At 38.6% G+C, this 27,289-nt stretch overlaps 1 protein-coding gene across 2 annotated transcripts in view; it reads left to right on the top strand.

The window, feature by feature from the left end:
- The window catches only part of SNX7 (sorting nexin 7), a 72,318-nt gene that overhangs the window by 8,158 nt on the left and 36,871 nt on the right, over positions 1-27,289 (top strand). For both annotated transcript variants that reach the window (XM_019501665.1, XM_019501666.1), the window contains exons 2-7: positions 6,773-6,955; positions 10,593-10,703; positions 11,102-11,266; positions 12,253-12,454; positions 14,934-15,133; positions 19,274-19,360. In XM_019501665.1, coding sequence (XP_019357210.1) covers positions 6,773-6,955; positions 10,593-10,703; positions 11,102-11,266; positions 12,253-12,454; positions 14,934-15,133; positions 19,274-19,360 — 948 coding nt within the window. The remainder of the gene's footprint in view (positions 1-6,772; positions 6,956-10,592; positions 10,704-11,101; positions 11,267-12,252; positions 12,455-14,933; positions 15,134-19,273; positions 19,361-27,289) is intronic.

The following is a 27,289-nucleotide window of genomic DNA, read 5'->3' on the forward strand; positions in this document are numbered from 1 at the left end:
GGGGGGGGGGTGGAGAGGGGAGGGGATGGCATGCGATTGGGCATGAAGTGGCACCAGGTAGGGTGGCACAGCACTTGAAGCACTGCCTGGAGCCATGCCCCCTGCCTGCTGCTGCAGACAGATGTGGTGGGGGGGGGGGGAGGCTGGCTCCCCAAAATTCCGCTGTATTCCTGCTCATGTCTGATGGCACACCGTATGCTGCAGCACGCTGGTTGGCAAGTGCTGATCTAGGCCAAGTGAGGGCCATCATTACCCCTTTTGACAAAACTCAAAACTGTCACTGTACAATAGAGACTCCTGGGACCAGAGAATACACGAGTGTACCAGTAAGGTCATTCTTCTGGGAAGAGGATAGTGGGGGGGAAAGAGTCTTGAGTTCTACGCAGAAGAATAGTTTCAATAGGAGGGGTAAAATGTACACCCATCCAGTCTCTCTTCTACCTTTGTGATTAGGAAACTCTTCTAAAAGACGGGAGATGTGAGTTTGAGCCCCCTCAGGTTGAGGAAGACCTTGAACCCCAGGTTCATTTCCATTCTTGAATCACAAGTGGGTGCTTGAACTACTAGATTGTGAAAAGGGTGCATGCATACCATCATCACGTCCTCATCCAGCTGGGCTTAAAGTAGTCTTGCTCAGTTCTTTCAAAGATGAAGCATAGGACCCTGCACTTGTGATAGGATTCCAGTCTGTATCCTGGCTTTACGGAGGCACCTCCTTGAAGCCTTGAGTCAAGTGTCCAAGCTCCAAAGAGGGATAGATTCCTAAGTGCAGTGCTTCCTATTGCCTAATTCTAGGTCATCCCTAAATTAGTAGGCAAGTTTTTTGGTTCTTCATTTTCAGATGCCCAAGTCTCTGTGTAGTGTATAGGGAGGTGCCCATCAGGTTTAGGTGTTCTACTCTGAGGGCAAAAGCCTAATTTGTTAGGCACCAGCATTCTTTACTACACCTAGATTTTAGGTCCTAATAAGTTTGCAGGATCATCTGGTGCAAATCTTATTCAGTGGGACAGTTGGATCTTCTCTGGTACATTCATTCGCAGTATAAGGTCCCTAGAATTTTCCATTTGTGTGGGTTAATGTTACAAGAGAAGGAAAAGATACTGTTAAAGAGGAAATCACTAATTGGTACGAGACAGGGGCACCCATTTAAATCCATTTTTGAAGCTGACTAGATTTAAAGTTGGCAGATGCATTGTGTTATTTATTGAACCTGTTCCACTAACTTCTGTACCTGAGCCTGGGAATGAACTCTGTGCAGATCATGGCAAGATCAGCAATTCAGACATCTCAGAAAACCTTGAATTCCTCATTTTACTGCCATTAAAAACATCCTTTGTGCTAAATATTCTTTCCCTTCGCTGCTTGCTTTTTTAATGAAACCATTCTTTTCAGCATCAATTTTTGTTTCTCTCTCTCTCTATCCCCAAATGCTAGTAGCATTGCCTCTTACCATATACATGCTACATAAAAAAAAACTTGGGGTTTAGTACCTTTGTCCCGAAATTATGGCTTTGACAACCCTTACTTCTGCTAGTGCTCTTTTAATTACCTTCCTCTCCTTATTGCCAATATTATCCAGAACTCTTTTTCTTTCCCGTGTGGTTTCAACTGTCTAGTATATTCAATGTGAACAGCAACAACTGAAACAAAAAAATCACAGAGTATTTGAGTAGTAACTGGTAACCAGCAGCTCTTTTTGGTAGAACCACTGTTCAGTCAGCAGTATAGTACATTTCTCCTCACTACACTAGATTCAGGAATTTATGCTGGGGAGACTGCCATTTGGTGGCTTCTCCATCTTCCTTAGCATCTGCAGGGAGCATCAGGCCAACTTTCTACTTCCGATAGCTGACTTTGACTTCACCTTTTGTTGTAAGCACATCTGTCATCTCGCCAATACTCTCATGTTTTAGTATTTGCATTATCACACCACCACCACTTGAATTTCAAGAGAAATTTCTAAATAGTAAACTCTGAAGTTTGAATACGACAACAAGATTTTGAGCAGTTTGGGAAGACCCAATGCTTATCTGCTTTCCTTTAAATACTGTTAGAACTATCCAACAATGAACAGCATACTGCATATTCTACAGTTATGGATTACTTTGCTTTCTCTTCTTTCTTTTTATAATAAGTGTGCCTTAATGCACAACTCCTTCTAGGTTTCTGAAGTCTTCTGGCTCCATGCTTTTATAAGCAAGCTGAGCAATCACAGTGCGACTTGCCAACCAAAGCACAGCCGGATAGTTTAATTTTCAGTCTAAAAATGAATGTCCCTCAACTATATGGTTATTCAAATCCTTTCTGTGCTGATGTACATTTTCCATCCCCTGAAGGCCTGAGTTGTGTCAGCTCTTGTAAGTACATGTCCTTTTTTGTGTTGCTGTCTAGCCTGGCTTATTTTGAAAATAGTTCTCATTCTGCCTTATGTGGACCAACTGGCTTTATGCTTCTAAGAAAGCATGACTTTAATTTATTCCCCCACACCTCAAGCCAACTGACTAGATTCTAGAGTATACCCTATACTCAATGAACTGAGTGTGTATAGGAAGGAATCAGGTAAAATTAATCAAATGACTGATAATAAAGCTTCTATGCAGTACTAGTTATTAAAGTCTTAAACAGCTAATGAGCTTAATATTCCTTGCATTTTATGTGTAGTTCTTTTCAAAAATAGATAGAAGGGAGACAAAAGGTTAAGGTCATCTTAAATACATACTTCATGTTTATATTTGGGAAGAAGTGCTGCTACATCCAGAGGAGAGAGATGGCAATGAGGTTTGGGTCAGGGAAGAATAAGATGAGGAAAGAAACTCCAAATTAAGTTGTGATCCTGTTGAAGTCAAAGGCAAATTGGACTTCATATTTCCTTCTAGTCCCACAACACCACCCTTGGAACAGTGAAGGGAATTGTAACATGGCTGATATATTGGTTACTGCTATTTCAGCCATTCCCCTCAAACCTCACCTTAGATACACCCACCCTCACCTTTTGTTAATTAGTGGATCATATTGAGGGCAATTCTGTTAGCTTTTTAGGGTTAAGTACCCTATGTAGAAGGCAATAGTTACTTGGAACACACCTTTGGGATTTCATATAGTTTATTGAAGTGGCATAGAAAGGTGTTAAAAGTAGCTTAAAAGAGAGTCTAAAAAGAGAATACTGACTACATGAAGGAAAAATAGTTGTGAACAGTAACAATTATTTACTTATTCTCTAGCATTTTAGATTGTTAAGTCCAGGTAAAAGAGTATTTCATGGTATTGTAGTAATGGCAGGTAGCTCAAACTGGGTTTATGTGCTGATGTTGTTAACTCAGGGTCAGCTAGGTTCCCCAGTAGGTTATCAGTGGGAATGTCTACACATGCATTAATGCTGTTAGGTATAATCTCTCTATGGCCTCTTTCTTTGTGTTGTAGGACTTCCAATCTAGCCACCAGAGCCCCTGAACAAGTGTTAAGGCCTCCCATATCTCCCCAGGCACATAAGCAAACTTTCACACCTTTCCAGTTTGTGGTTTAACCCTTTCAGAACACATAGCACTTAAAACAAGGAAAACAGGGTTTGCACAAGAGTTAATTAATGAGTTATATTTACCCTTAAACCAGACAATTTTTACAGATTTTTAGGCTTTTGTTGTTTTTCATATCCATTTCCCTAAGTTAATACTCACCTGGTCTTGGGTGTCCTAGGTCACTCAGAGTAGGTACATGGGTAGACTTACCTTATACAGTTCTTCTGCTTGGCAGATGTGAATAGGTTAGAGAGTTGAGCACAAATGCTACTCTTATATAAGGTTCCTTCCCCTTCCTGTCAGGTGACCAGCTAATCAGCTTCAGACCACCAGAAGGTAATCTTATAGTTTCATAGTTTCTGGGGTCAGAAGGGACCTGAGCAGATCATCAAGTCCGACCCCCTGCCATCTTCTGGATAGTCCACTCACAAGAAACTGGGAACAATAGTTCCTTCTAGTTTGGCTTTTCACTGTAGGAAACCAACTGCTCTAGTGGTAAACTCCCTTGATTCAAAGTCAGTTACAGCTGTGTGCTTTAGGTCTATCTTTAATATCTCTAAGCATCTGCAGTTACATAATGTAGATCACATTTGTCAACCTGGGAGTTACAATGTGAGTTGGAAATCACAGTTTGATACAGAGACATACTATTCTGTAACACAAAGTAAAAGACATTTCAAGTCTTGAAAATGAGAGGTTCCTCAAAAGAAAATGTGACCTCTGATTTAGGTTGAGCTGACAGCTAGTAAGCAAGAACAAAATAATGGTTTGTGCTGGAATTTCTAAGAGAATGCCATTAGCTGCCTGAAAATGGATGAAAAAGGAGAGTCCAGCTCTGTAAAGTTGTCCTTATGAGTTCTTGATTTGCTAACTTGTTTAATTTTATATATCCAGCTTCAAACAGAATGTGTCTATTCTGTCTTCAGACATGCCTGTAAAATTAAAATGAGGGTAATCTTAAACTTTTTTCATCCCATGGGAGCTACCATCTCTGATTTAGCCAGTGTGTTAAATCCATTTTTCCCACTGATGGTGATAAAGCAACTGGAAATGGTAAATGTGAAAACCCTTCTTGACTTTACTGCTGAAGTTATTTAAATGTATATGCATCTTCCTTCTTGCAGGAAGTTGCTTGAATATATGTTTAACTTCAGAGATTATGGACTAGACAGTGCCTTTTTTCTTTGCTGTAAAAACCTCATCTACTTTAAAATGATGTTTGAATATCCACCAAGATGCTTGTTGTATAATCTTGCTTGATATTTTCTGATAAACATTGTCCTTCATATGTGGCTTATACTTTGATAGAAGGAATAAGCTCTGATTATTTATTAGGTTGTGCTTCTTTTTCTGAAACATCACTGGAATGATGTCCCAGTATTGTATTGAAGGTTATTTTGTGGTTGGAGGCACTGTCTTTCAATAGAATTTTAATCTGAGGTACAAACTAACAGTCTGTAACCTTGTAAACATCTACAGCACTCTTTTCTCCCAAGAGCAGAAGTATTAACATTGACATTCTACCTACTTCTTTCTGAATAATAGTTTTAACTAAAAATGGAGATGTTGCGTGTGCACACACACACACGCATGCACGCACACACACATGCACGCGCACGCATGCGCACACACACACGCACACGAGAAAAAGCACAGCAGTCGCAAACTGCCTTGTTAGGCACTGGTTTGTAACAGCTCTCATTTTCAGTCCAGGGAGGCCTGTTTCTCAGTGATAGCAGCACATGTAGTTATAAAATGTGTACCTTGGTACTACTGATTTAAAAAAAACAAACAACCCCCCCCTACTCATTCCTTACATTGCTGATCTTTTAAACCTCAGGGATTCTCTGATTAATAACCATGCCTAAAATTATTTAAATGATACTATGAACAATAAATAAAATATCTTCAAATAGATAATTACAGGAAGCAGTCCACAGATCATTTGTTGTTTCTATATTGAGCAGTTAGATGGATTGATTTAGATTGAGTAGATTTTAATTCTCTGATTTTCATCATGATTTTTCATCTTATTTGCATCTCTCTGTTTTAAACCTTTATTTAGAAAAAACACCTTTTTGACTGGCACCTATTAAATTCTGATGATTTACAACTGAGTATATCCCTATACTAAATTTGATACCCTTTTTACTAACCAAGAAAATAAAATATGTCTATACATATTTATGTAAGTCGTTATTTAACATGGTTCTTGAATGTTACATTTTAATAATGTCATAAAACTGAATTACACGTTTTGTTCTTGATCATTGGTGGCCAGCCTTTTGGGCAGGTGTGCCACAAATTAACCCCGTAGCTTTCTCAAGTGCCACTTTCCCCTGCCTGATCTGCAGCTCTGCTTTCTGCTTCCTTCCCTATGCTCTCTCAGAAATTTGCTGCTTTGCTTTCTGCTTCTTGCCCTATATGTTACTATGCTGCCTGTCTCCTCCCAGATCTGCCATGTGCCACACCCAGAAGCTGCCCATGCGACTTGTGACACTCAAGCTGCCAGTTTGTCACCTGTTCTTAATCCTTATTTTTGTCATTATTTTTGTTAAGTCTCATTTGGATGGAAATTGAAAGTCAAATGTTAAAAAAGCATAAAAACACAAAGCATAAAAACTTCATTTTGAATTGTTTATTAGATAAAACTACCTCAAATGATCTGGACACACAAGAAAATGAGCTTGTAAAATGTTGGAGATTTAAAATTAATTGAATTCAATTTCAAATTCTAAATTACAAATTTTAAATATACTTAAAAAAGAAAATGTATTTGAATTAAATATAACATTCCATTTATATTAAAACAAACTTTTAAAAACATCAATTTTTATGCACCTTGGTGAAGCTGCTAAAGATAATTCAGTCTTCTTTAGCCCTGGGTAACTGGCCTTTAACCAATTTGATGAGCTGGATAAGTATCCTATATAGTTACCTGGTGTTTGGATTGACAACCAATTCTTGCATTGTAGGTAAGTTTTCTTTCTAGCTATTCATAACACTTGTCAAATATAGTGCTCTGTTGTCAGTCATAAAATAAGTTACGTTCTTCTTTCATATCTGCTTGTTGAAGTGAATTCTGAAAAGCATAATAGATTTGCCTCCTAGCAAATTTTAGCATTTTATTTGCTGTTTGTTTTACCATCATAGCTGTTTGTTTCAGAGCTATTTTATTTATTTATTTATTTATTTTGATGCCAAAGACTTGTATGTTTATATATTAATAGAAATTACTTCAAATGTCTTTTCTATAGGATGCATCATTGGCTGAGGCAAATCCATTCAGTCCTTTGATACCAACATCCCCCTTATCTATGATAAACCATTACAAGTTCGAAGATGAGCCAGGATTAAGAGACCTCTTCATTACAGTTGATGATCCTGAAAGCCACATTACTGCCATTGAGACTTTCATTACTTATAGAGTTGCTACAAAGGTAGGCTTTTATTGGTATTCTTAAGTGTTATAAGTTCTAAATGCATAAGTGCCATCTTAATATCTTGAAAATTTTCAAGTGTTCAAGTAGTTTAAAGGGCTTTTATATCCCCCCCTTGCAGCATTATCCTAATATTTCCAAATCCTAATTTAATTGTGCCATGAGTTAAGAGCCCAGTAAAGGTATTTGAAACTATTGTTTAGATTTTGCAAATATTTCTTATATGGTAGCAAAGCTACTCATGTGCATCTTTACATGACTGAATGCTCTAAAGATAACAATTTAGTAATTAGAAAAGAGCTCTCTTTGTTGTGAATTGGCATTTACTACTTTGTTCCTCGGCAAGGACATTAGACAAGAGCATAGACTCAGTTTGTAGTGACTGTATTGGTGTATGTTCTCATGGAGTCTGGGGGTAGGTTGTAAGGAAATGAACTTTGTCCTTCACTGTCAGTATCTCTGACCTTAATACCACCTCCCCTCCCCCCATCCCCCCCAAAGCCTTTCATTTCTGCTTTCCTATTATCAGGGGTGGATTATGCACAGGCCCAGGGGCCCCTGCCAATCAGGGCCCCCTGGAGTGCCAGGGGCAGCATGGCGCAGGCGAGCATTCTGGCCGCTGGGATTTGGGGTGAGCAGCGTGCACCCCCTCCTCTCCAGCCAGGCCAGGGCCAGGGCCAGGGGCTAGGGGTAGGCTCGAGGCTCTCTGAGGGTGGGAGTGGCTTCCTGGGGCCATCTGTTGCCAGAAGGCCCCATGGGTGGTCACGCTCTCTGCTGTCTGTGGGTAGCCACCAGCACCACTGGGACAAGACAGCCCTATCCCACCCCACCTGGGCTGGCAGAAGGACAGGTGGGAAGCCAGGGCCAGAGCCCATGATCTCCTTCCCCCCTCAAGCTGGCCCCAGCCCATCCCATGGCACTGGAGGACCGTGGCCCTGGCTGTATGACACCTGCCAGGTGGAGAGATCGGGCTAGCGTTGGGGCTGCCTTCACCCCAGCAGCACTTCTGCCACCTGGCTCACCCTGGACACACTGAGGAGGCTGGGTGGGCTCAGCCACAGCCCCCTGGCAGGCACAGAGGGAACCTGTCTTCAACTGGTGGGGGGCCTCCATTTTTTTGTTTGCCCAGGGCCCCAATAAATTTTAATCCACCACTGCTTATTATTGGATCTTTTGCTATCATAGGGAAAAGTTTCCTCCTCTTTCATGGTTATATATCATTTTTGTAGCCAATACAGCAATTTTCAAATGAAAAGGTAATATTAAGAAACCATTCAGTGTGATTAAATGCAGTTTTTTACTGAATGCAATTTTTTACTTGGAAATAAGGAGAAAAACCAGAATTATTTGACCAACCAGATCCTTGGGGATTATCAGTGTGCACTCTTCAAACTGCACTTTGGGAATTGCTGTCTTAAATTCCTGTACTGTATTCTAGCTTCTTTTTTGAAGGTTCATTTAAAACATTATAAAATAGAAATTGTTCATTCTTAAAAAGATACACTTAGATTGGATATTAACATTGACAGGATGTGAGGGTAGCTATCTTTGTTCTGTTGTTACACATAATTCATATTTTATGCATGTTAATACAATAGGGGTAGAGTTTTTTTATGGGAAGATAGGATGGTTATGGGATTGTGTCCTGTGTCTTTTCTTCTACTTTTTCTTAGCAGCATTGATTTGAAGTACAAATATGTGATTCTGCCAATTCCAAAGCATTCAGAAATTATGATTCAGGCTTCAAAAAAGAAAAAATAAGAGGGGGACACGTGAGTACTGTGGCGGGGGCAGAGATCCCACCTCAGGAACACAGCTGGGTATTCCTATCCCTCCGCTGTTTCCACCATGTGAGGCAGGCCAGTAGGGGGTGCTCCTGTGTTGAGCCACCCACCTCCCTGCGCCCGACCACCTTCCAGGCTCCGAATGCCTCCCTAGGGGCGCCTTATGTCCGGCCGACCCCTCTCCCAGAGCACACTCGCTAGTCTGGGGGTAACGTGCCGCCACCACCCCAAGAATGGACTGTCTCACGGCCCTGTGTCCTTGGGGTAACACAGGCCTAAAGTCCCACGGGTACTCGACCCAGTACAGGCACTTGGGGTACTTCCCCAAGTCCGGGGGCAAAAAGGTATAGTCTCCCTTAGTCCACAGACCTAAGGGGTCTCTTAGGCATAATTTAGACCCACCCCTCAATAAGTCTCCCACACCAGTCAAAAAGGAGAACTTTATTGATTACAGGGGGTAGGGTAAACTAGGGTACAGGATAGAGCAATATCTAGAAATCCTAAAGAGCAAACAGTCTGGCTGTGGTAGCCTTTTGATTACGCATCTGTGATACTTCCAGCTAAATATCTAATCAGATTGAGTAGCTTACTCACAAGCATCTTCCAAAGGCAGGTGAAGTTTCCCTTTGGAGGCAGGCGGTTCCTAGCTCGTGAGTTTGGGGGGAGAGAGCCAGTTTCAGATGTTAAGGCTTCTCTGTCCCCTGCCTGGCTGCTGCGTCACCTCATGGCCGGAGAGGAGAGACCGCCTCCTTCCCCGTCCTAACTTATATAGCCCCTGTGACCTCATTCACCTGGGCCAGCGGAGGTCAGCCCCAGTTGGCTGTCAGCCAACCAATCTGAAATGCATCACCTGTTACCGGGCAGATTCCAGCTCCCCAGGTAGAAACCCCTTACCCAGGTAAGTGATGCAAATCACGTAGGCAGAGGGAGCAGGTTCCCCCCTCCCTCAGGAATGCAGCCAGCTCCAGTTCCCTAAAGAGACAGGCTGAGGGTGTGGTCCCCTGTGTGCTGGGCCCATCCTAATTGAATTTAAATCACAGTGTCACAGGGCAGAGATTTTTGGGGAGAAACCAAGGTGGCTTTCTGCCACAAGTACATTACTGATATTTGGGTTGAAAGAGACCTCAGGAAGTCATCTAGTCTAACCCCCTGCTCAGGGGATGGTTTTGCTTTGAGCAGGGGGGTTGATTAAATAGCCTCCTTAGGTCCCTTCCAACCCGAATTTTCTATGATTCTGTGATGTCAGCAGGTCTTACAGGCATGCTTCAGCTAGTCCAGTTTATTTGGGGTATAGATAAATGTAACAATTGCATGCCTATAAAATGATACTGATATAAGATTTTATGTTGTAACTGTTGTTTGCATGATTCTTTAGTAACAGAAGTGTAGCAAAACAACTCAGACTTTAGTTTTGAGTCATTCAAGTCAAAGTTAGTGTAGTTAAGCCAAATTGTATCACTTCAGGATCATGCAGATGTAACATCTGTTGTGTGCTCTTGAGGGGCAGCACTTTTATACTTTTAAAGCAGTTAAAAAGTACATTTGTCCATACCCTCAAAATGCTAAAAGATAGTGTTTTCTTACCCTCAGCTTCATAACCACTTGAAAGAGAATAACCTAATTCAAAAGCACTTTGGTTATTGGAAAGAAAAGCTTGCATAAAGGTAGTAATTGAAACATTACAAGTCACTCCATTTGCACCATTTTATACTTACCTTTTCACAATACAGGTGCACTTTCCTTTCAAACATTTTATTTGTATCACCGCTTACAGTATTAAATTGCTATTAGAATTTTTCAATTTTTAATTACTCTTAGCTTTTCTATCTTAATTTTTTTGTTATGGTTTTCAGACATCTCGTAGTGAATTTGACTCAAGTGAATATGAAGTTCGAAGACGATACCAAGATTTCCTTTGGTTGAAGAGTAGACTTGAAGAAGCGCATCCAACATTGATTATTCCTGTTGGTTTGCTATATTTTTGCATTATCTTATTTATTTAAGATGCTTCTGTTTATTTGTCCGGAGCTGAAGGAGAGACTATCAGGGTTCTAGAGTCTAACAAACATTTAGTAGCTAGTATAGTCTGATTATTCTTTTTGTAGAGGCACATAGTTCATTGACAAATTAGGCTCTCTCTTCCCCATACTTTTTTCCTAGTTGTAGCTTTATCTTGATGCACTATCTGTTGGCGAATCAAGATTATAACACTGTTGACTGCATTAGTTTTCTAAGGGCTGGGATTTTTACATAGTAAATTTTAAAAGCTGTGTCTCCAGTGTTATAGCTAGGAGAACTATTGTAATATACCTCATATGTAAAGTTGTGCAGTATTATATATATTCGTTTCTTTTTTCCTTAGCCATTGCCTGAAAAATTTATAATGAAAGGAATGGTGGAGAGATTTAGTGAAGAGTTCATTGAAACTCGAAGAAGAGCACTGCAGAAATTTTTAAGCAGAATTGCTGATCATCCAACTTTAACTTTTAATGAAGATTTCAAAATTTTTCTTACTGCACAAGCTTGGGTAAAATCTAATTTTCTAACTGAATAATTTGGAAATCATTGATTACAGTACTAGAATAAATGAGTGAATATTTGTCAATTTCAGTGTCTTCTCTCTAATGGTGGCTAGTTATAATACAAAATCTGCCATTAGTAAAAGATCTTAATATGCTACAGTGGTCAATTAAGGAATTGCTTGCCAATAAAGACTCCATTCTACTATGCTTTAGATTGTTTTATGTGCTGAAACATGACATGTCTTTTATGTCTTTTTTGTTATTCTTACTATACTAACTCTGGATGTTCCTGTTATCCATGTAAGTGCCCAGGATTATATAACATAGTATTTTAAAGATTTTTTACATTGTTCTCCTTTTTTGCTCTTATTTAAAAAAAATTATAGTTGAGAATGCAGCCAGTGACTCTGCATTTATTTTCCCACTGCACCTTTACAAAATGTATGAGCTAGAAAATAAAACAAGGATTTTTTCTTCAACAAGTGGATCTCTAGTACATCAAAATCTACACTAGCAATTTATAGAAGTGGAGGGGACAGGAAGAATAAAAATGCAGTTTACTTCTACCCATAAGAACATAAATTTCCTCTCTGAATGGCTCCTCCCTGAACATACTACTCCCCGCCCACCCCTGGGCTGTATTGCCTGCTGACTGACTTGCCCTAAAGATCAAAAGGAGAAAGGTTTTCTGCCATCTTGTCTTTTTCTTCTACACTCTGTCATATTACTGGCTTCAGGAAAATGTTGCCAGCCTGTGGCACGGAATGGTTACATTTGTCTATGCAGCCTCTAGATATAAGTGAATATATACTAACTGTGTCCAAGTTAAAATGCCTATAAATACTACATAGCTCAAAATATTACTATAAAATCTAGCATTTACATACTTAAAATAATCTATTTTATGAAAGCCTGTATATTTTTTAAAATTTGCTTTTAAATAGAAGAGAGAAGAGAACTTCAAAATACATATTGCATGTTACATTTTTAGGAACTGTCATCTCACAAGAAGCAGGGTCCTGGTTTGTTTAGCAGAATGGGACAAACTGTAAGAGCTGTAGCCTCCTCAGTAAGAGGAGGAGTTAAAAATCGTCCTGAAATATTTATGGAAATGAATGACTACATGGAAATATTTACTCAGAAAATAAATTTGCTGGACAAAATATCCCACAGAATTTATAAGGAAGAAAGGGGTAAGTATGAACAATGAACCTTGTTTTTTTAATTTACTTGACTAATTACTAATGATTTTCTGTGAGAAAAAAAAATTAGTTTCATTAAACCAACCATTGGTTTCTAGCAAGAGAGAGAAAAAACAGGACAAGAAATTTGTATTTTTTATTCTGGTTCCTTGTAATTCTTCATCCTTGTGGCCTCCTGAGATAGATCAACATGCAGGTATGCAAAGATTCACATCTTGTAATCTTTGTTGGCTTGAAGGTGGCAGGATAGGTGCAAGAAGTGCAACGCTCATCTTTCAGGAAAGGAAAAGGAAAATAACTTTTTGTTAACATCACTGTTTTTTGCTCAATATTGGGTTCCCCCAGACTTTGCTGTGTCAGAATCAGTATGACTGAGGCACTAATGGGGTGGGGGAGTTAACTTTTCATTTAACTTCTCCAATGTGAAGCCAACACTTAAGAGAATGTAGAAGTCTGGCTGTTTTTTCACTGTGCTAATTGAGAAAAAAAACTTGTATGGACATTATATTCGTATGCAAATTGAAGTATAAGCATTTGTTTCCTACTGATATTCTGATTCAGATACTGAATTCAGATTCAGGATTGTCTGAATCTCAGACAGTCTGAATCCCACAATGTCTGTTTTTTTGTATCTTTTGTTTGATTCGGTATCTTGTATTCTGCCACACTAAACAGAATTTTTAAAAATGTTAGCTTTCCTGTTGGCCATAACCTTTGTCATGGGTTCTTGGAACTGTCTGCTTGTTTGAATTTCCCTTGATAAGAAGGTTACTTTTCTCATAATCTTAAACTCTCATTGTTCTGAAAGGAACAGCAGTTTGCATACCTTTATGGAGACTTACATTATAAACTTTCTGAACTTGAATTTGATCTCACACTGGCCTTGTGTTTCAAAATCCCACTGGTCAGTGCTTTAGGGATTTTTCTCACATGTAAAACTACTTTGAAGAGCTGCACTGTGTTCAGTAATAACTAAGGCTTTGTCTGCTTCAGCTTACAGTATTCTGTCACTCCAGATCTCAGCATGTTCTGACTAGGTTGGGGTTTGTTGGCATAAATTAAATACATGTTCATCAAAAGGATTCCTTTTTTTACCTTAACAGTTCACTCCAGTGGAAGTAGTTGGCATATAGTAAGGAGAAGTTCTTGGGTATACGATTAAAGCACTAGTGCCAAAATACCTGGGAGAGAACTTTGTGGAGTGTGATGTGCTCTCATATATTGCCAGATATATCTTCTTTCCAGATTTTCCAAACAGCGATCTGCAGACCACTCATGCGCCGCAAAGCTGCTGTCATAGTAGTAAACCATTGTTAGTTATCCAGCCGTGATACTTCCTGCTAGTTCTATGCCCCCTCTAGGTGTCTTAGTTAAAGTTTCCAGAGGCTTTTTTGATCAGCTAAGCTTAAAATAAGCATTACTTTTCCCATCCTACACAGCTGTTTTATGATAGTTTGTAGGATGTTTCTTTGGTATAAGTTCTGCTGCAACCAAATCGCAAGGGACAATGAAACTGGAGGGGCAGTGAAACCTGGTGAAACAGACTCTAATTACAAAGTGGTGTTAGAGTCATGGGGACCTTATCCCATGTTAAGTAGCAGTTTTAACACTTGAACACTAATATTTTTCAACATATGGTATAAAGTCAAATTTTACCTTCCTTACATTGAGTTATTTTCTCTCTCTCTCTCTGGTTTCACAGGCCTCAAGGAGCTTTTCTCCTGTCTTGCGCAATCTCCTTTCACCTTGTTGCATCTTTGCCCCTCTGCTCCTGATCAGTTTTTGTTGTCTTTCCATCTTTGCTTTCATTTAGCTTGAGGTCTGATACCCCTCACATGCTTTGTCTCATCAATTCATGCAATATGCTCTGCCCATTTTATTCTCCATGCTTTTATCTTGCTTAAAACATCAGGTGTTTGTAAAGATCCACAAGCTCTTGGCTATGTCTTTGCCCCCATACTCCATTTGCTTGTACTGCACCAAATATTTCCTTTAACAAAAGTTTACATTACTAAAATGACATGATTTTCTGAGTAGGTTCTGGACCCTATTCTCTGAGTTAATACATTAGCTATTTACATGCTGATTTTGGATTATAGAAGTAGAAGTTGTTTTTGAGATACTATCTATATATTTAAATTGAGGAATACTACTAGAATTGATAACATCTCTGGAATGTTGCTTAAGTGCTGCTGGTAAACCTGTTGTGTCTATATGCAGTATTTTTCCTCTTTCAAAATTATTATTTTTTCTTATAGATTTTTAGCAACATTTTGATTTATTATGGCTTAATGAGTAAAAACAAAAAAGAGGTGTTATGAAACATCTCTCTCTTTTATGGAATCATTCAGCATATTTCAAAATCCTAGTTACAACTTGTATCTTTTTATACAATACATCTATAAGTGTACTTTATATCACTTAGCTCTTACTGATTTGAGCACTAATATGCTCTTATCGTCATATTAAGATTATTTTCATGAAATGAAAGAATATGGCCCAATCCACACTCTCTGGTCTGCATCAGAAGAAGATCTAGTGGACTCCTTAAAAGGCGTTGCCAACTGTATTGACAAGTCCTGCAAAGCTACTGAGAAACGGATGACAGGACTTTCAGAAAACCTGTTGCCTGTTATACACGAATATGTTCTCTACAGTGACATATTAATGGTAAGACCACATAAGACTTATACATTCTAATGAATGCAGTGACCTTTGCAGAGAACATTTGCTTTGTATATAGGTGCTTTTGTATTAACTGTATTAATTTTTTTCCTGTTTAGCCCATGTAGAACACCAAGTTAATGCACTGCTTCTGTACCCAAGCTATCCCATTCATACATCCTTAAAAAAAAAGTCAATAGTGATTTCCCCTAGGGTCACTGCCTGCTAGCATGACATTAGGTTTTGTTGTTTCTCCCTTGTTAATCAGGCAAGAAGTGTCCAATTCAAATCAGTGATTTTCATTTGCTCTGATGATTCACCTTCAGTTTTCGTCCTTCTAGGTCTTATAACAGCAATATTAAAAGTTGTCCATCCTTTTCCGTCTAGACAATTATCTCATCTTATTCAAGCTCTACATGCTAGTAGAGAACAGTTGTCCTGTACTGCAAAAGGGTTCAAGAAACACCAATTCATATCTTTTTCCTTCCCAAATGGTGGCTGATACAGAAATGGGGACAATGTCCTTTCAAGGAAATATTTTTGAACCCTGACAGCCATTTTCCAGAATGGCAACCAACTTCCAGTTTTGCCATGTTTGTCCCACATAAACAGTGTTTTCCATGGCACCACGCACGCTGTTCCATTTAAGGACTTTACAGTAGGGGGTTTTTGTTTGTTTTTATAGGTTCTCCCATTGGTGAGAGACCTTGGAAAACCTTTATCTCCCAGGAAAACCCCTCTCTTGCTCAATAGAGCATGAATCATTTCAGGGACATCAGCTGGAGAAACTTAAAAGCTGTCTGCTTGGTAGTAAAGAAGTGTATAGGACAAGGTTTTCTCCTGGCCTTAATTGGAATTAGTAATATTTTTTATATCCAGGAGACTCTGATAAAGCTCCCTTTTGAAAGAGTCATCTCCTGAGAGCACATTACATTGCAGAGAACATAAACCTGTAATTGTAATCAGGATGATCCTAGTAGAGTGAACTGTCAACATGGCATTATGCTGTGTGATGATCAGTTGGATAATTCAGCCAATGATCTAATTTGCATTTAGTACAAACCACTGTGACAAAACCTTAAGGTGTTGGGGTGCTCTCAAAGATGGGCCCTGGGTTTGTGTAAGGCTGTTGGTTCCCTAATCTGCTGAATGGGTATGCCAGAAATCACAATTTACCACAGGCACATTGGAGAAGTATCATAAAAACAAAAGAGCTTGTTACAAGACAAATGGCATAACGAAGAAAAAAAGCAATAAAATGATTTTACAACAGAGTATGGTAAAACAAAACTGATAAAATCCTTATCCAACGTTCAGACTTCCACCTAGCCCTCATAAAAAATTCCTGTGAAACTCTTGGGGTCAGCCTCTCCTCAGTCACTGCCAGCTCTCTCAACTGGGGACCTCCATTCTCCACGCGTCACAGGAATTCCCCCGCTGATGGTCACTGCCTCCTGAACTTTCCACAACAACTACCATCTGGACACACTTAGTGGCCGGTGTAGGGATCTCAAAGCTTAGACACGAAAGGAAATTCAAAGTCACCTGGAACAGAAGGAATGACTCTACACTGAGGTCATAGACACCAACAGTGACTGGCCTGTAAATTCAGAACACAAGCCTGCATACCAGTTACAACTACAAAGTGAATAAACTGGTCTTTACCTTAGGACAGTACTAGAGTCCCTTATTCCATATGTCTTCAAGCCCCTAGGTCTTGTACTCTCTTTGGCCTGTCAGGTAGTTTTTATTGTATTTGAAAGGCTGGTAAGATTGTAGGTAACAATCCTCCATCTTGAGTCATACTTTGCAAACTGAAAAAGCTGTTTCCAGTAACCTGCCCCAGATTTAACTTCAATTTAGATATGTTACACTGAGCCAGGTGTTGTCCTCTTCAGTTTGTCTCATCTCTGCTGGCCTTCTTGGTCCTGCCTAAAGAGTAGGGGGAGGCTTCTGTGGACAGACAGAATAATTGAGGCCCTTCGCACACACTTTTTGAATTACAATGCTTTCAGACTCTTCGTTAGTTGATTTACCTTCATTAGTTTGGTGCAACCCTTCCTGTGCAACATTAGACTGTTGTGATGCCTTACGGGGAGAGAGCAGTTCATCATTTGGCTGCTTCTTCCCTTATTCCATTCCAGGACCTTGCCATTCATTCACTTTATTTTGTCTCTGCCCCCCTCTCCCCTTTCCTATGTTTTTCATCCTGAACAGGACAGCGAGAAACAGACTAAATGTGACTGTGTCAGCCACACCTTGGGAAAAATGGTTTTCTGAGGCATGGCAACACCAATAAGAGTGTACACTTAAGCGAAGTCTTAGCCAAGGAGGGGGCTTAATCCTTGTATTTTTTAGCTTTGGAAATTCTGAACTGAGAAAACAAATACAGGAGCATCCTCAGGAGGTTTCGGAGCAAAAATCTTTACATTTTGGCTGGACCCCTCCTGTTTGACAGAGTGGAGACAGCTATAGTAGAGCCATCTTCTCTAAATTTGTCCTATGTAGAAAGAATTAGAAATTTGTTTTGGGTCAGAGTACTGCTCTTTGAGGGACCTGTTACTGCTCAGAGGTTGCACCAGAGTAATTATAAAATCATGACACTATTTTCATATATTTAACTTATGTTTTTTATTGATTTCGTATTTTAAAACACAAAATAATGAACAGTTCTTGTGTTCATTATTAAAAAGCCAGACCTAACCCAAAGATGTTGCATATTAGTATTGTAATTATTAGTTTTGTTTTATACCTAAAATACATATTTGTAATAAGGATTGGCAAATAATCATCGTTAATGGTGTCTATGGTATTTTTAAATACAGAAAAAGAGGAGGTAAAAGGCAAAAATAATTCAGTGATGTAAAGAATATTATTCCAGAACTATTTGCTTTACTCCTTTTATTAGAACCACGTTTTATATTTATAAACAAACAATACAACATTTAACAGGAGATAAACTTACTATTCAGTAAGAATTACTGTTGTATTACTCATAACTGATCAAAAATAAGTTTACCAACTATTCTATAAAAGTACCATGTTAGCTTTTTTAAAGACTAGCTTATATAGGTGTTTTGTGATGGTTTCTAGGCAGGGTGGTAGGGATTTCCTTTTCAACATTAAAAAAAATTAGTCTTTTGGCACTTGGTTTACTTAAAGAAAACCAGAATTGGAACTTGTTATTCCGTACATTGTCTCAACATGTCCTACACTAAAAGCAAATATTAAAAATCTCAAACCATATTTTAATTAACTAGTAAAACCTGTTGCAACAAGGAATAATGTAAGTAATTATCACTAACAAGAAGTTCTGAAATTTGTACTAACATACTTTTCTGTTTCTGAGTATTCCTAAAAAAAAACAGTGTCTTGCAGTACTTCTGTAGGATAAGCAACATCTTAGTCACAGACTAAGACTAGGTCACTTAGCAAAATAGCAGTAGAGTTGGGAATATAATGCATGTCACAATACTTATAGTGTAACAGACAAAGCTCACTCCCTTTTTTTCATTTCTAAGAATCCAGTAGCTGATGAGTTGGATTTAATTTAAGAATAGGCTTGTTAACATCTGATTATTTTCAGATAATGGATATTACTGCTCCTCCTCTTGCACCAAATATCCCTTGCCTTTGTCATAAACTAACTTTGGCACATACAAATTAATAATAAAGCCGTAAGGCTGCACATATTTTATATAGCATCTGAGATACTGTTTTACTTGAGTGATACCATATTTATTCAAATGAAGTTATTACTGAATTATTTCCTTTATTACTAGGAATTTTCTCTCTCTAAATCATTATTACATACTTTAAGGAATTAAAAATATTATGAATATTCCATGGGTTGATGCTCTACAACATACTTAGCATAGTCTTGTGATATTGGTGTCAGTTCTGGTAAGACCCCTACCAGACCTTTCAAGAAAAAAAAAAATAGGGTAATTTAAATAAATCTGCAGTACATACTTTTAAAGTCATTTATTAAGAAAGTAATTGCATCAGACCAAAATCCTTAAATATGAGAGGTCTGTTCAAAGCATAAGGTACAAATTCTTTAACTTCTTAAATGCTCTTGATGTTTTCATATGCAAATTATTACACATTAATATTATTTACCTTTTTTACTATTTTAATATCAAGGGTGTTTTGAAAAGACGAGACCAAATTCAAGCAGAGCTTGAGTCCAAAGTTGATGCTTTATCCAATAAAAAGGCAGAAAAGGATTTGGTAAGTACATAAATCTTTCAAGATGTAATGTTGAATCAATATGGGCCCTATCCCAATTAAATGTTATGAGTTCCTCTGACGAAAATAAGGTCTCGAGCTATATACAAGGAATGCTCATTTCCTTGCCTACTTTAGGAAAGTTTGCCCATATAACTGGAACGCTTCCAGCAAAGTCATGACTAAAGAGGTCACATCTTCTTTAGGCAAGGAAACAAAATGAGGTTTTATAGAAAGGTAGGATTAAATGGATTCTTGGACATTTTTAAAGCATCTTCTTACAAGTTGACATTTATATTAAGTGCCTAGTAACAATGTTTTAGGGGAGAATTCTAAACTGGGCTTAAAGTTAGGCAAAAATTTTGGAAATTTTTTAGGGACAGTTTGTTAAGGTTTATGAAATTTGACCATTCTTGTTCCATGGCCTTTGAATTTTAAAATCTTTTTTATTTGGTTTTATCTTTATATACTTTTTATAGAAATCTTATAAATTACTTTCTTTTTAAAATTTGTCTCATTCAATCCAGTCTTTTGTAGCATGGGGCAGATTAAGTATATCTGATACAGTATGTAGCTTTTTGTGTAGATTTTTGGGTCATTGTTAGCTGTCTGATACAGCTAATAATGTATACACCAGTCATGCAGGTCAATAAAATAATTTAAATAATAAGGATAAAATTTTATGACATGTATAAAACTTTCTCTGTCAATAGTTATCTCTCAGCTTCTATAGTCCAGAAATTTTAACTGTCTGCTACTGCCACACACGTGATTGTATGCAGCAACTCTTCTTTTACCCAGTCAGAAAGGTACCATCTTGCCTCTAATTTAGCATTTACAAAAACCCTACAAAATGAATATATATAAAGTGTTATTATGAATCAGTTAGGATTACATACCCACAAAAGCTCAGGAATGTAAAGATTAGCTGCATCATCCTCTCTTCTCTCTACCCACAGGCATACACAGATATAGTGCTGACAATAGCAGTAATATAAAACTGATGTAATGTAATGCAGCTATGTAACTAAGACAAAGTAAACCTCAGATAGCATTGCACAACCATATTTTTTCTAGGGTAAGGGCAACTTTCCAGCATCATCCTTCTAGCCTTTTTAATACAACATTGTATTACTCCAAATGTTTGCAATGTATATTAATTATTGAAAGGAGGAAGTCTTGTAAAGAGTTGTGTTCAAGGAGGGCAAGTTGAGGGCATAGAAGTGTAGTATGTATGATCTGTGGTATGTGTTAGCTGTAGAAGTGTTCAGGTATTTGTCCTTTGATAGAGGAGTAGGGAGAGTACATAATTTTAAATGGCTTAACTAAAATTCACAAAAGCAAGGAAAAGTTATGTATAGGGTATGTGCATATTTGTAGGGTGTAAAGCATTGCTGTCTGTTTTACAACAAAAGTTGGAAAGTGTGTGCACATGTGTGGATGTTTGTGTGTTATAAGGCGAACTGGTAGCAACCTGTATATTTAAGTGGTTTAATATTTCCTTTATAAAATATTCTTAGGACTGTTTAAGTAGAGTTCACACCTCTGTGGTTTGCAACAGGTCTTTGGTGTTTGGCAGGAGAAGGACACTTTTGCCAGGCAGATGCTTTGTGTTCCTAGAAATTCAGTTTACCTTGTTGATGCATAAATTTAAGCCACCACATTTCTGTGTGTATATTCTTTGGGAATTTTGTAGAATCCTACCAAGATAATAATTAAGCACAAACATTCAGATGCTCATCTGTATTGCCACCACAACAGCAACAGCTGATGCCATACTGGGAATGACTGAGACCTGTTAAGGGTACTTGTATCCAGGAGAGACCCAGGCTAGGTTCTCCTCTTGGACCTGTATAAGACATGAGTTGCCACTTGAGCTACATGAGTAACTACAGAAGCTGGTAGGAGGAGAAAAGCTGATTTTTCCAATGGGAGTAAGCATTATTGGGCTGGGTGTTGTACGCTGAAGGAACTCATGGATAGTGGGAAAGAGCTCAGTACAGCTCAGTTTTTTCTCTCCCACTTTCCTCTTGGGAATGGAGGGAGTTGGTACCCAAACATGCCTCTTCTAGGATTAGCAGAAAACTTAGTAAATGCAGATTTATGGTTATCAGTACAACCTTACATTCTTCCTCTTTTTATGGATGTATTATGAAAATATGCGCTTATAAACGTCACAGCATTTTTTTTCCACAGGACATGGCCTTAATAAATGCACAGTTTGGTCATGCAAAGGGGCAGAAATATTACATTTCCTAACTTTTAGTTGCTTGACTTTTTAAGCTAAATAGTTGCCTTTTTGTGCAGTTTTACTGTCTGAAACATAATGCAATATAAATGGCACATAATACAATAACTGAAAGATTACAACATTTATTATTATTTCTAAGCAGAAAAGATTTGACACACGAAATGTTTTCCATTAGCAGTGTCATAACTGGCTTTCATGGAAAGATGAGCTATTAGAAGTCTCAGGCTCAGATCATTCTGGCACTCGAAATAAGTATTTGTATTACTCATTTGATTTCCTGGCAGTAAATTAAACATAAGGAAATATTATCACTTTATTATGTCTCATAATACCTACAATATATACTGGAATAATATGCATATGTTTTTGTAAGTCTAGCCTTCTGGAAGGCCTGCAAGATCATACAAAGATGTGTTTTTCATAAAGTAAGAAATTTGCTTCCATATATCTTTTATTGTTATCTAATTTTGCTGTCACCATCTATTAATATGGTTTTGGTTTGCCCTGTACTTCCTTTCCCACTTCTCCCTGTTAAAACACGAAAGAAAAAAAAAAGGGCCTTGTATAATCAGTAAGTGGAGCAAGTGACTGTGTATGATATACTAACGTGGTTACTGGGGATATACCACAATGTCTACAAGCACTAAATTACACTCCCTGAAAGGGTGGTGTACTTTGCTTAGCCAACAGAGAGAAAATGGGGGTCATGGATCCCCCTACACTTGGGTTAGAAAGGTGCAGGGGAACATCACTTAATCTGGGGGCTGACTGGAGGTCAACAGGCACTGGCTCATAGTGCATTTCTAGGGGTAAATGTTCTTCTATCCTGCCAGACAGAGCCTTCTTCTTATGGGAAGAGAATGGAACTAGGATGTCAGGGTCTCTTGAGGTTATTATGCAGATGGCTAAGTAGATCGAGCTTCTGCCTTCTCTATAGCAGAACAGGAAGTATAGAAGTTAAGTTGAAACAACTCCAACAGAGTTGGTAGCAAGTGTCTAGTGCTGGTACTCCTTCCATAGCATTGTGATTCTAAGCTTTTTTAGTTCAAGGCACCCCTCAGGAAATGCCAGCTGTTAGTTTTCGTTCATTTTGTAACTGTAGAGCATTTCTTTCTGTTGCAAAGAGCTCAGACCACAACTGGTCAGAATATTTTTGACATTATGGATTCTTGTTTAAAATTTCTGGGTTTATCTTGCAAATCATGTTTACACAGCTGACAATGCTAATACTGTGTGGCATCCCGTATCACCTCAAGGCATCACTGCCATAGGGGGTCCAATTTCATGATAACTTGGAATTTGAAGTGAATTTAGGGGAAGGCAGTCTTAAAAAAGCTAAGAAACAGGGATTGAGACTCAAAGAATTTGTTATAATGAGAAGATGATCCTTTTCCTCATACCAAAGAATCCTTTTCTCTCTCGGTCCTCATCCCAGGAATCGACTGGGACCAAATTTGGAATGGGAGAGGGCTGACTGCAGTTCTCCACCAGGTGGATTGGTTAAAGAATGGCAAGGTAATTCCCATAAGATTTAAATTAACCAAGTTATGCTTAATAAAACTACATCCCCTCCTGTGTGATCAAGATAAGTGTTACATGACTCTTACTGTGTTTAAATGAACAAAACTGGATAAATTATACTTCAGGATTAGATGGACTGCTTATATTAATGGCCTGACCCAAAGTCTCTTTTAATAATTGAAAAGACTCACGGATTTCCATGGGCTTGAGTCAGACCATAAGGCTCCATCCAGTACAGCAAAGTACGTATTAGAACTATGCAGAGAAAGATAATTCTGCTGTGTAAAGGATGTCAGCATTTCCAAACTTGGTTTCCTTCTCACTGAGAATGAAAAACAAAGCTATTGAAATTTTCTATAGCAGGAAGTAGGAGAAGCCCCTACATCCCCAACCGCAAGATTGTTATGGGTACTGGGGCTTCTGGTGAGCTACAAGCTAGAATTCTTTGAACTCTCAGTTTTGGAGCTTCCCCGCAGCCTGCTGTGGGGCCAGAAGCCTAGGCTCTCCAGCAGTTCACCAGGTAACTCCTCCGGAGGTGGGCAGGTCAAGAAAGAAGCCAGTGGTATAATTAGGGGTGGGTAAGCCCCTAGACACCAATTTGGATGGGGTGGAAAAATAGTTCAAAAGAGGAAATGAGAATGGCAGCTGATGGTATTGCTGTCCTGGTCGCCACTGCTGCCAAGGACACACAATGTACTTGTTAGGCTTCTGAAACAAGGCAGAGACCTGACTGATTTCCTTTTGAAATTTCACTGAAAAAAATTTCAGTTTGGATGACTTGGCAAATTCTGAGAGGGGAAAAATGTTTCTTCTGAGTTTTTCCAGTAACTCAAGTACCTATGTATATGCTTAACATGAACTGCTATATTGAAGGTAAGTGAAATCTTGCAGTGGTTAAAAAAAGTTAAAGTACTTAAATTTAAACCTGCACAAAATATTTCTTAAACTGAGGCCAAAGAACATATATCCTTCTTACATGGGATTATTATTATCCTCTCCATACGAGTAGTGTCAAATTGCAGTTCAGTACTGAGTTGCTCTTTGTTATATTGAACACTATTGAGAAAAAAGGTAAGAAGTATAAGGAAAAAGGGATGCAACAAGGAAAAGTGAACAAAGAATTGGATTTAAAAAGGAAGAGTTACAGAACAATGCAGCTTTGCTTTTCTGCTCTCTTGTAGGAATTTACAAAACTTGCTGTCATACAAAAACATGCAATTAAAAAACAATAGACGTTCATTTCAATTTGTATATCTCAACCAAGCGTCTCCATTTGGCTGAAAATGGATGTCATTTGTGAAGGTGACAATTTGAGAGGCTTTTTAATAGTTCAGAGAAAAATTATATTTAACATTTGAAGAGCAGCTGTATAATATCCTAAGATAGTTAAAATGTTTCAGATGGAAGGAATATTTAAATGTCATTCCCTTTACAGTAATGAGTAATTAAAGTTGCTTAGAAATTGGTCTTCACTTAGTCTTATAAATGTTGTACTACTCAATATTATGCTCAAATGCTAATTTGATTTAAACGTAGAAAATATGTATTACACTTTATCATGGAAACACGTCTATATACATTCTCACTTCCTAGCTCCAATTTGGGCAGCTTGTTTTCTTTTAAGACTATATTTGTCTTTAAAGCCTGATTCAATATTCTAACAAGCCACCTTAATAACTGCAAGCTATAAAGGTCAATATTATTAAACTTATGAACATTAGTTATTTTAGATCAGAAAGAAAGAATCCCTTATTACAATATTGATTATACTGTGTTAATTTTCTGTATTTAAAATGTTGCATCCTCACAGTCATCTGATTTTATTCTGTTGAAGTAAACCTTTTAAGATCCTTTTGTGTATAGCCTGTTCTTTACTGTTGTTTCTTTGTTCCCTAGTTCTAATTCAGGTAAATGCCTCAGGTTCAGTGTGGTAATCAAACTGTACAGATGCCTTATTCATCTTCTGAACCTTCTTGTTTCTCACACATTTCAGAAAATACTGTTACTGAGATCTCTTTTTGCTTTGCAGTAAGAGCTTTAGAACACCATATTTACTTAAATACAAGATAAACATTTCCCCCTGATCAGCATGGTGGGGGAAAAAACCCTTCATGTTATGTTCACATACAAGGAATCCATATTAAGTATGTTGCTTATCCTTAACTGAAAGCAGCAGGTACTCAGTAATGGAAACCAACTATGAAGTTGATTAAATGTAGCCAACACTGAGCAGGACTATAAAATACATGGCTGATGTTGGACAACCTACTGTAAGGATAGAGTAGTACAGCCCATTTAAATAAGAAATATGGTAATACCCATTGAGCACATTCCCTGTAGCATAGACTTTTTTTCTAGTCATGGTGAGCTACTACACTGCATACATTTTGACTTCCTCTTTTCTCCCACAGCTAAGCTGCCTTCCTTTCCCATTTCTAATTATTTCTATTTCTTCACCAGCCTTAACTGTTTGGCAAACATTACCAAACAGGGCTCCAAACAGTTTACCCAGAATTCCTGTGTTACTCCCTCTCTCAGCCTGATATATATGATTAGTGTGGCCCTGCCCTCCATGAGATGAAGTGGGACCAGGTGGCCCTGCATCTCATCTGCATGTATATTTTTGGAGCTTCTCAGGACTCATGACAAGAATCTCCAGTTCTAGTCATGACTGGGGGGGCTATTAAGCACATAGATCTTTTTGTGGGGTGGGGGACAGGGGAGGTAGCTAGAGTATAGACACATACTAAATAGTGCTGAGCTATGGGATCACCATGGCTTGAAATACTGTTAACTCTTCTGGGGCCCATTGTAATAAACTGTATGGTAAACTGTCAGCCTTTTGGCTTTGGACTAATATCATGCATAGTTTATACTATGTATAAGATGATTTGTAAGTATAGGTGTTAAATTAACTGGATATGTGCTAAACTTCACTGCTCAACACCTTTTATTTTTTGTTTAAACCATTTTATCTTACCCTTTACATTTTAAGTTGTAGTCTGGGGATCTTGTTTTGTTGTTTGTTGGTACAGCACCTAGCACATCTCAAAAGCTAAGCCAGAAAAAGCAGTTCCTGTAGTTGGGCTAGTGATAGCTGCAGTGACAGCAACTGCTGCTTTTCCTCTGTCCCTTCAAAATCAGTACCCAATGCTGGAGCTCCATTCACTTACCCTTACTTATGCTACTACTCAGGGATATGCATGGTTTTTTGTATTTTTTTTTTTTTTAATGTTAGAGGAGATTAAAAAAACAAAGCTAGATCTTGGCTGACCAGAGAAATCCAGAGCAGCCTAAGGGCAAAAAGGGGGGCATATAAGCAGTGGAAACAGGGAGAAATTACTAAAGAGGAGGCCTCCTCAGCTTGCAGTTGTAGGGAGGCAGTTAAAAAGGGTAAAGCTACCATGGAGCTGAGGATAGCATCCCAAGTTAAGGATAACAAAAAATTGTTTTTCAGATACATAGGGAGTAAAAGAAAGGCCCAGGGCAGTATAGGACCACTACTCAATGGGCAAAAGCAATTGGTGACAGACAGGGGGGACAAGGCTGGACTCCTCAATGAGTTCTTTGCCTCAGTGTTCCTAAACAAGGAGCAAAACAAGTCTCACAATGGGATCGTAGAGAGACAATTGCAGGGCACCAGACTACCAAGCATTGACCCTGAGATGGTGCAGAGTCACTGGGAAGGACCGGATGCGTTTAAGTCGGCAGGCCCAGATGAGCTCCATCTGAGGGTATTAAAGGCACTGGCTGATGTCATTGCACAGCCACTGGCAAGAATATTTTAGCACTCGTGGCACATGGGCCAGGTCCCGGAGGACTGGAAAAGGGCCAATGTGGTCCCTGTTTTCAAGAAGTGGAGGAAGGAGGATCCAGGCAACTACAGGCCAGTCAGTTTCACCTCCATCCTTGGTAAGTCTTTGAAAAGATTATTAAGGCTTATGTATGCGAGAGCCCAGCAAGAAAAATTATGCTGAGGGGAAACCAGCATGAGTTCATAGCAGGTAGAACATGCCTGACTAATCTAGTCTCTTTTTATGACTAGGTTACAAAACATCTGGATGCAGGAGTAGGGGTAGATATTATTTACTTAGACGTCAGGAAGGCCTTCAATACGGTATCCCACCCCATAATGGTGAACAAATTAAGAGGCTGTGACT

This window comes from Gavialis gangeticus, unplaced genomic scaffold, assembly GCF_001723915.1.
Source record: "Gavialis gangeticus isolate Ggan-Ray unplaced genomic scaffold, GavGan_comp1, whole genome shotgun sequence".
Taxonomy (NCBI): domain Eukaryota; kingdom Metazoa; phylum Chordata; order Crocodylia; family Gavialidae; genus Gavialis; species Gavialis gangeticus.